At 31.7% G+C, this 11,295-nt stretch overlaps 1 protein-coding gene across 1 annotated transcript; it reads right to left on the reverse strand.

Annotated features, from left to right (window-relative positions):
* Positions 1–6,439: 6,439 nt before the first annotated feature.
* Positions 6,440–6,829, reverse strand: LOC139887735 (uncharacterized). Its single transcript, XM_071870796.1, has one exon. The coding sequence runs from the start codon at positions 6,827–6,829 to the stop codon at positions 6,440–6,442; it is 390 nt and encodes a 129-aa protein (XP_071726897.1).
* Between the last annotated feature and the right edge of the window lie 4,466 nt (positions 6,830–11,295).

The raw sequence follows: 11,295 nt of genomic DNA on the forward strand, positions 1-11,295 counted from the left end.
GTTGTTAAAATGTCTAATTTAACCAATTAAATTTCTAGTTTGTTTGTTGTTAACTTGTGTGATAAACTTGTAGCATACAAACATACAATAAATAACCAAGCATGTAAAACAATATGTTCACAATCAAGCTAATTTGGTAGACATTTGTTTTGCCAAAAACAAATGCCACTGGTTAAGGGGTTATAACACAAAGTAAGAGATTTCAAATTCTCCCACTTAATCTTGCATCCTTCCTTGTGTTCTTCATAGTCGCCTTCTTGTATCTTCATTTTTACAAAATATATCCTAATACATTTTTCTCTAAAAAATGAAAATACAACCTAATCTATTTTACATGCCAAATATAAAATAAATTACTTGACTAAATGAATAATATTACAAACCAATTGAATAAATATTATTACAAACCAAATGAATAAATATTAAATCAACCAAACATCCAACCAAACACAAGGCCAAGGCTTATATTGTGAACATTAACATACAACCAAAATATGACCAAATGGAAGAACCCAAAAACCCATTTTGGGTCTCCTAAAATTCGGCCATAAAATCAAACCCACCCAAAACCTTTAATTTTTGCATTTTACTTTCATGCATGTACATAAAATGCAAAATATATAGTGAGTTTAATAACCATCTCGAAGCATATTTCAACAACTTCGGCTCTAGATACCATTGTTGGGATTTAACAAGTTTCAATATACATAAAACATTTTAAAAAATAAATTAAAGCGGAAGCATGTGAATATTACCATTAAAACTTGTTAATCTTTAACCAATTAAAGTTAAATCCCAGTTAGGATCAAGTTATGAAGTATGCTTACAAACTACAAGCAAGTAAAGAGTTTATACCTACTCCAAGCTTGTAAGTGTATGATGAAGATGATGATGAAGAATGGAGCCTCAAATGGATGAAACCTCAAGTTGTTATACCCCAAGCTAACCACCAACACCTTTGCTTTTAGTTAGGATTTGATTGTAACACTTGAATCAACTTGCAAAAAAAAAAAAAAAATTGAACCTCTTTCCCCTCTAAAAAGCTCACGGCCAGCAGGCCAAAAAAAGAGAGAATGCAGTTTTTTTTGAGTTATTTTGATGTGTATTGCAAGTGTGTTGAGTCTCCAAGAGAGCCTTGGTACTTATCCATCTTGAATATGGAATCAACCATTCAAATGGCTAGTCAAAGCATGCTCACTTGACTCCCAATGCCACTCACATTATTATAAATGGTTTTATAAAACTAAACATATTTTTATAAACATTCTTATTTTATAAACATGTTTTTATAAAATGAGATTTTATAAAACATATTTATAAACTTGCATTTTATAAATTATGTATACTTATTTATAAAACTCATTTTATGAAATCCATATTATGTATATTTTATAAAACCAATTTTATAAAATGTAACATAACTTTATTAATTATTTAACCTATAAATAATTAAATTCTTTTTATATAAATAATTCCATAATTTATATACACATCAAGTAATATTATTTAAGAAAACCATTTTTCTTAAATTTCAAGTGTGGCGCAATTTAATCAACGATCCAATCGTTAAGATCAAAATACGATTAAGGTGTCGGTAAGCTTGTTATTGGGTATGACCCGACTTGGATCAAAACATATTAGCCACATTAATTTAATATGTCTCTCGAGCATACGAAATACCTTCAAGGTTATCGACTGTGTGCAATCTAAGGTTTTAATACTTTATTATCAATTACACAAAGTGTCCTTGTATGTAATCCACCCCTGTTTTAATCAGTCCATTGACTATTAATTCATTCTCGTGTCCGATTAAATGAACGATTATTAGTATTTATAAATATCCCGCCCATCGTGTCCGATCGAGTGAATATGGTTATTTATAGATACGTCAAATTGTAACTCTATATTAAATTAACGAACTATCATTCAGTTAAAAAAATATAAAGTCCATTAATAGCCCATAGTCCAATTTCCACAAGTGTCGTTCTTTTGTCCAAATCCCAATTATGGTCCAAAACCCAATTAACCCGTCTTTAATATTTGGCCTAACATCACGATTACTTCGATTTAAATAAGCATAATAATAACTTAGCTACTAGACATTAATTTAAAAAGGTTGAACATAACTTACAATGAGTATTAATCGTGTAGCGTTACACAGACAGAATTTCGACTTACAAACTTAAAACATTCGCCACTATAACCTTATTATTATTAAACTTAAATTAAAATTAAAATTATAAAATATAAATATATATATATATATCGTATATGATATGAGAAAGGAAAAGAAAACGATGTTGAAATCGATCAGAATGCACTGCCTTTTATAGGCCCACGTTTCACTGTACAGCTCCGCGAGTGCGGAGCTTTTGTGCTTCACAGCTCCGCGAGTGCGGAGGTCTGGATTCCAGCTCATAGATTATATCCAAAACGTGGGCTGCGTATAAATATAATATATAATAATATATATAATTAATTATATATTATATTATATTCTTGTGCATAGTTGACTTGTAATTTTTGGTCCGTTGCGTGCGCTAAAAGTTGGTTCATGTCTCGGTTCTGGATTTTCGAACGCCTTTTCGTACGATTTAATATCTTGTACTTTGTGTTTCACAGCTTGTACTCTTGTAATTTTTAGACGTTTCTCATCAATAATTTGAACCACTTGGATTGTACTTTGTACTTTTTAGCTTTTTGGTCATTTGCGTCTTCAATTCGTCGAATCTGTCTTTTGTCTTCACCTTTTATTATTTAAACGAATATCACTTGTAAATAGAACAATTGCAACTAAAAGCTTGTCTTTCTTGAGGGATAATGCTATGAAATATATGTTCGTTTTTAGCATTATCAAATGTCCTTTTGCCATTTCAATTTAACCATTTAAATTGTCGTTTTGCATGTCGTTAATAATGTCTAATTTAACCAATTAAATTGACATTTTGCTCGTTGTTAACTTGTGATTTACTTGTAGCAACCAAACATACAAACACAATAAACAACCATGCATGCAAAACAAATATGTTCACAATCAAACCAATTTGGTAGACATTTGTTTAGCCGAAAACAAATGCCACCGGTTAAGGGATTATAACACAAAGTAGGAGATTTTAAATCTCCCACTTAATCTTGCATCCAAATGCTTCTTCTTGTGTTCTTTCAAGTCTTCATCTTTTTACAAAATATATCCTAATACATTTTGTCTAGAAAATGAAATACAACCTAATCTATTTTACATACCAAATATAAAATAAATTACATAACCAAATGAATAAATATTACAAACCAAATGAATGAATTAATATTACATACCAAATGAATGAATTAAATCAATCGAACATTCAACCATCCAAACACAAGGTCAAGGCTTGATTGTGAACAATAACATATCAACAAAATGACCAAAATGGAAGAACCCGAAACCCATTTTAGGTCCTAAACAATTCGGCCAAACCCTCATGCCTACCCAAATCCATTAATTTTTGCATTTTACTTTCATGCATGTTAGTAGAATGCAAAGTTGATGGGTTTTAAAGACCATATATAAGAAGCATATTTCATAGACTTCGGCTCTAGATACCATTGATGGAATTCAATAAAACAACAAGTTCTTAATGTTAACATAATCACAAAACCATTTTATGATAGTTAAAGAAAGCGGAAGCATGAATGTTTATAAAAACAAGTTTATATGTTAAACCATTTTGAATGAATTCTACATTGTTATCAAGTCTTGAAACACATGCTTACATATAAGAACAAGGAAGTAAGATATATACCTCCTCAAGTGTGTTTGAGGGCTGTTTTCAAAAGGCAAGATGATGATGAAGATGATGAATGAAAGCCTCTAACTTGAAGCCTCAAGAGTGTAATACCCACAAGCCTTTTGCGCACCAATACAACCTTTGTTTAGATAGGATTTTAGACACTTGAATGGACTAGATAAGCAAGCAAAAACCCTCTCCTTTTTCTTCAAACAGTTCGGCCAGCAGCAAAGGGAGAAGTAGAATTTTTACTTGCTATTTTATGTGTATCTTTTGTATCACTTGAGTCAAAGCCTTAGTTAACTAGTTAAGCATGTTCCTTAGGAGTTGTGTAATAACAAAATAAGCATGGGTGAGTCCTTTGGTCTTGCCAAAACCGCCACCCTTTATGGGTTATAAAAAAATGTAATTTTTTTTTAAAACTTGTTATTTGTTAAGTTACTTTCATTTTATAAACTATTTTATAAAATATAACACAACTTAATTATTTAAACCTACAAATAATTAAATATAAATTATCCAAATAATCTATCTCAAGTGATGATATTTTAGAAAACCGATTTTTAAAGTTCAAGTGTCGCGTATTTATTTAACGATCCAATCGTTAAGATTAAATACATATAAAGTGTCGGTAAGCTTGTTATTGGGTATGACCCGACTTGGATCATAATATATTAGCCACATTAATTTAATATGTCTCTTGGGCACACGAAATACCTTCACCTTTATATACATGCATGGAAGAAGGTGAGATAGTCGTTGGAGTTACCAATTTCGATGGTGACAGATTTACAAAGAACTTTCAATCCCTTTCCTCTTTCTTAAAGGTTAATGGCAATAAGGCAGATCTTCACATTTGTTTAGATAAGGTACAAAAAGGACTATCTGATGTTAAAATTGATTCATTGATAAACTGATAACTTCCAAAGTGAGGGAGATCATATCCCTTATATACAACATAACAAAGCATAACTACCCTAACTACTTACCAACTAACACTATAACAAAATGAGAAAATAAATAAATTAAATGTAATTGTAGTCTTCTAAGGCCTCATATCAGTGAGATTTTGATTAACAAATTCAGAACCATTGTCACTTATAATGGTTTTTATGGTTTTATTGAAGTGGTTGATGGTATAGGCATGGAACATTTTGATCTGTGAGATGGCATGATGTTTACTAGGTAAAAGATGTATCCAGACTGCCTTAGAGTGATCATCAACTATAGTTAAGAAGTATTTACAATTATTCATTGTATTGTGTTTATATGGTCCCCATAAATCCATGTGAACAAGTTCAAATAAGCTTTGAGGAATGTTGTTTAGACATAGGACAAATATTACAAGAATTTGTAGCATGATTACACTTTATTACAGAACTAATTTGTTTGATATTTTTCATTACATGAAAAGAAGGATGGCCAACTCTGGCATGCCACAATGAGGTGTCATCTGTTGAGGTAGATGTAGGAGTTTGTTGTATGGAGTTGAGTTGATGTGTGCTGTCCTGTTTGAGTACATAGAGACCATTAAAGAGGGTGTCATGAGCAATCCTCTTGTGATGGTCCTGAAAATAACAAGATAATGGTGTGAATAGAATAGATAATGGACGATATTTACCTAATTTGCTCACATATAGGAGGTTGTATGAGAAGCTAGGAATGTAGAATACATCATGAAGTGTAATGTGTAAATTTATGACTACAGATCCTACTTTGGTTACAGATGTGTTATCACCATTTTGTAGTGTGATTAGAATTGGTGATTTGCAATTTTGTATATTGTACATGTTGGTTAGGGTGGTAGAGACATGATCTGTGGCACCACTGTCAACAATTCAAGCATCTTTCTCATGACATACTAATGAAGCAATTAACCTGTACTTTTGTGCTGTAATATGAGAAGCAATGAGTGTGTGTATACCTGCTTGAGGAGAGTTTGATTCTGATTGTTGTGTGTTCTGTATCATCATCATCACTTGATTGAGTTGGTTCTGAAGTTGGTCCATCCTAGCACTCATTGCAAGGTCCACATTGTTGCTATCAGTAGTGGTGGTCATCATGTTCACCTTTGCTGGTGTGTATTGTGTAGTCTTGTTTGGTGGTAGATTGAATTTTCCATGAAGTGGATGACCCACTGGATAACCTACAAGCTTGTAGCACTCATCCTTAGTGTGTCCTTCAAAACCACCAATTTCCATAGTATATTCCCTTTTTAAATGTGCTCTTCTTTGGTTGATTCCCGGTGTTCATGGTGAACCCGTTGTTTGACCATTTTGATGAGGAATTGTTTGAATTCCTGTTGTAGTTACTGTGTGCAGATAGTGCTGTAGAGGTGATAGGTTTGGATGTTGAAGCTGCCTCCCTTTGCCTTTCTTCCTGCCTAATCATACCATAGGCTATAGCAACACTAGGTAAGGGTTGCATAAGAAGGATCTGACCTCTGATGTTTGAGTAGCATTCATCTAGTCCCATTAGAAACTGCATCAACCTCTTCCTTTGGTCCCTTTCAATATTTTTTTCCCATTCTCACATGTGCAGGTACAGGTGCAAACATAAAGTGCTTCTATTGCATCAATCTCATCCCAAAAGCCTTTGAGTTTGTGGTAATATACCTCAATTGTACATTGATTTTGTTTGTGTTGAGTGATGTCATTTGTTAGTTGATAAAATCAATGTCCATCTAGTTGACAGTAGTGATCCTGTAGCTCCTTCCACAAATCCTTTACAGTGTTAACGAAACTTAAGGAATTGCTAATTTCATCACAAATTGTGTTCAATATCCAGGATATGATCATATCATTCGTTCGTTCCCATAGTACTCTTGTTCTTGATGTGATTTCAGGTTCTGCAAATTGACCAGTGACAATCTGCAATTTGTTCTTCGCATTCAATGCTATCATCATCGATCGTCTCCATGAACTGAAATTGTCCGATCCTGTGAGTTTCTTTGATATGAGAATTAATCCTGGATGATCGTTTTGATGTAGATATAGCGGATGATTTAATGAATTCGGATCATCATCTGATGAGTTTGTGTTGATTTGAGTGGTTGACATCATCCTTAGTCAGGTAATTTGAAAATTAGGGTTGATATTTAGGAATTAGGGTTACGATGACTGTTTTGTGTGATTTTAAGATGAAATTGAGACTGATTCTTGATGAATCAGTGTAGAGTATGATGAATTTGTGATTTAGAGTCACCGATCTTGACGATCTTGATGGTGATTATGATGTTGAAGATGAAAGAATGAGATGAAGATCGGATCACCTAGGTGATTACCGCTCTGATACCATGATGTTAAAATCGATTCATTGATAAATTTGTGACGCCCCGCCAAAATCACCATTGATGCGGTACGTCAACATCTGGTCCCATTGCGAGGTATTGACATCTAGATGATGCACAGTGATGATTTTAAATGCAGAGTCTTTCAAATTATCTGTAAATGACTCGTTGTAATGTTGCTTTCAATTAGCAAATGCACAGTGGAAGCATTATGTAATACCTGAGAATAAACATGCTAAATGAAATGTCCCGTTTATATTGATTATAAACATTCCATATTAATTGATATCGTTGCGAGGTTTTGACCTCTATATGAGACATTTTTCAAAGACTGCATTCGTTTTTAAAACAAACCATAACCTTTATTTTATCGACAAGGTTAAAAAGTCACCACCTAGATTATCCAGAAATGATAATCTAAAATATCACACTTACATACTACCAATACATATTGGTTTACAATTTTAATATGTTACAACAAAGTAAATCTCGAATGCAGTTTTAAACAATATTATACAAGCATGCTGACACCACATCTTGTCCATATATTAGCATGCTACAGCGGAAGCTCTTAATAATCACCTGAGAATAAACATGCTTTAAACGTCAACAAAAATATTGGTGAGTTATAGGTTTAACATATATATTTATCAAATCGTAATAATAGACCATAAGATTTCATATTTCAATATACATCCCATACATAGAGATAAAAATCATTCATATGGTGAACACCTGGTAACCGACCTTAACAAGATGCATATAGAATATCTCCTATCATTTTGGGACTCCCTTCGGACATGATGAATTCGAAGTACTAAAGCATCCGGTAATTTGGATGGGGCTCGTTGGACCCAATAGATCTATCTTTAGGATTCGCGTCAATTAGGGTGTCTGTTCCCTAATTCTTAGATTACCAGACTAAAAAGGGGCATATTCGGTTTAATAATCTAGCCATAGAATGTAGTTTCATTTACTTGTGTCTATTTTGTAAAACATTTATAAAACTGCATGTATTCTCATCCCAAAATATTAGATTTTAAAAGTGGGACTATAACTCACTTTCATAGATTTTTACTTCGTCGGGAAGTAAGGCTTGGTCACTGGTTGATTCACGAACCTATAACAAATATGTACATATATATCAAAGTATGTTCAAAATATATTTACAACATTTTTAATACTTTTTGCTGTTTTAAGTTTATTAAGTCAGTTGTCCTCGTTAGTAACCTACAACTAGTTGTCTACAGTTAGATGTACAGAAAATAAAGCAAAATATATTATCTCGAATCAATCCACGACCTCGTGTATACAAGCCTCAGGCTAGATCACAACTCAAAGTATATATAATATTTTGGAATCAATCTCAACCCTGTATAGCTAACTCCAACATTACTGCATATAGAGTGTCTATGGTTGTTCCGAAATATATATAGATGGGTCGATATGATATGTCAAAATATTGTATTCGTGTCTATGGTATCCCAAGATTACATAATATATTAGAATACATGTATAATACAATATGAGTTAGCTAGGATATGATTAATATAGATTTGTTACCAATTTTCACGTAGCTACAACAAGCAAAAATATCCAATCTTGTTTTACCCATAACTTCTTCATTTTAAATCCGTTTTAAGTGATTCAAGTTGCTATGGTTTCATATTGAACTTAAGTTTATGAATATAAATAGAAAAAGTATAAGTTTATAGTCGGAAATACAGGTTATAAGTCATTTTTGTAAAGGTAGTCATTTCAGTCGAAAGAACGACGTCTAGATAACCATTTGGAAAACATACTTCCACTTTGAGTTTACCCATGATTTTTGGATATAGTTTCATGTTCATAAGAAAAATCATTTTCCCAGAAGAAAAACTTTTTTGTCAAAGTTTATCATAGTTTTTAATTAACTAACCCAAAATAGCCCGCGGTGTTACTACGACGGCGTATATCCGGTTTTACAGTATTTTTTATGTTTTCAGGTTTTAAATCATTAAGTTAGCATATCATATAGATATAGAATATGTGTTTAGTTGATTTTAAAAGTCAAGTTAGAAGGATTAACTTTTGTTTGCGAACAAGTTTAGAATTAACTAAACTATGTTCTAGTGATTACATGTTCAAATCTTCGAATAAGATAGTTATACATATATGAATCGAATGATGTTATGAACATCATTACTACCTCAAGTTTCATAGGTAAACCTACTGGAAATGATGGAAAAATAACTTGAGCTTCAAAGGATATTTGATGGCTAGGAAGTTCTTGAAATAGAATCATGACACAAAAACAAGTTCAAGTAAGATTAGTACTCGAATAATGATAGTTATAGTTATAGAAATTGAATCAAATCTTGAATATGAATATTACCTTGATTTAGAAAGATAACCTACTGTAAATAACAAAGGTTTCTTGATCTTAGATGATTGCTTGGAATGGATTAGGAAACTTGGAAGTAAACTTATAAACTTGGAAGTGTTCTTGATGTGTTCTTGAGTAATTGTTTTTATGATGATTATAGGTAATAACCAAAGCTTGTATTTGATGATTTTTGCTGGAAAAATAGTAACTTAGACGGTCATGGAAGAGTGTGTGTGTTTTGAGAGAGAATTGGGAAGAAAATTGGAAGTGAAATGGAGTAGGTGGTGAGTGGTGAAGGTGAGTGGGGTTAAAAGGAGTTCTTGTTTTTGTTTCCTTGCTCATAAGTCATGCTAGATGTTAAATGATGGTTCCCATATGGTTAGGTGACTCACATGGGCTGCTAAGAGCTTATCATTGGAGTGTATATACCAATAGTAAATACATTTAGAAGATGTGTATTGTACAAGTACAAATACGAGTGCATACGAGTAGAATTGTTGATGAAAATGAATGAGGATGTAATCGTAAGAATTTTTGTTAAGTAGAAGTACTTTGATAAGTGTCTTGAAGTCTTTCAAAAGTGTATGAATACATATTGAAACACTACATGTATATACATTTTAACTGAGTCGTTAAGTCATCGTTAGTCGTTATATGTAAATGTTGTTTTGAAACCTTTAAGTTAACGATCTTGTTAAATGTTGTTAATCCATTGTTTATCATATCTAATGAGATATTAAATTATTACATTATCATAATATTATGATCTATTAATATATCTTAATATGATATATATATACATTTAAATGTTGTTATAACGATAATCGTTATATGTATGTCTCGTTTCGAAATCTTTAAGTTAGTAGTCTTGTTTTTACATATGTAGTTCATTGTTAATATACTTAATGAGATACATACTTATCATAATATCATGTTAACTATATATATATATATATATATATATATATATATATATATATATATATATATATATATATATATATATATACATATATATGTCATCATATAGTTTTTACATGTTTTAACGTTCGTGAATCGCCGGTCAACTTGGGTGGTCAATTGTCTATACGAAACCTATTTCAATTAATCAAGTCTTAACAAGTTTAATTGCTTAACATGTTGGAAACACTTAATCATGTAAATAACAATTTCATTTAATATATATTACCATGGAAAAGTTCGCGTCACTACACTAAAAGTGTCAACCAAAAGGTTGGTGAGTTCATAAGTTTATCATAAATCATGATTTCAGTATATATATAATAGACCACAAGATTTCAGTTTCAATAAATAAATACATACACCGTAGTGTATAAAAGTATTCTATGTTGTGAGCACCCGGTAACTAGTCTTAACAAAGTTTTTACCCCATGAGTTATAATAATAGGTACACCGAATCAAGTGCATGTTTGTTAACCTCGAAGTACTAAAGACCCATTTTTCTAAGCCAATATAAATCATTGACTAGTACAACATACTGGGTGGGGTTGTTAAACCTGATAGATCTATCTTTAGGATTCGCGCCATCGGTACAAAGACCAAAGTTTAAAGTTACCAAGCTAGGGGATTTTTGATTCAAACCCATGTAGAACGAAGTTTTGTACTTGTGTCTATTTTGTCAAACAGTTATAAAATAGTGCATGTATTCTCAGCCCAAAAATATAGATAAAAAGGGAGCAAATGAACTCACGATACTGTATTTCGTAGTAATTATGCGTATGACGGCATTGAACAAGTGCAGAGTTGACCTCGGATTCACGAACCTATATCAAGTATATATATTAACACATATACTCATAATCGAACAAGTTTATATATATTATTTCAATTGTTATATATTTCTATATATATAT

The sequence above is a fragment of the Rutidosis leptorrhynchoides genome, chromosome 2, assembly GCF_046630445.1.
Source record: "Rutidosis leptorrhynchoides isolate AG116_Rl617_1_P2 chromosome 2, CSIRO_AGI_Rlap_v1, whole genome shotgun sequence".
Taxonomy (NCBI): domain Eukaryota; kingdom Viridiplantae; phylum Streptophyta; class Magnoliopsida; order Asterales; family Asteraceae; genus Rutidosis; species Rutidosis leptorrhynchoides.

Excerpts from the sequence above, each read along its gene's own strand:
- LOC139887735 (XM_071870796.1), bottom strand. The coding sequence starts at position 6,829 with ATGATGTCAACCACTCAAATCAACACAAACTCATCAGATGATGATCCG.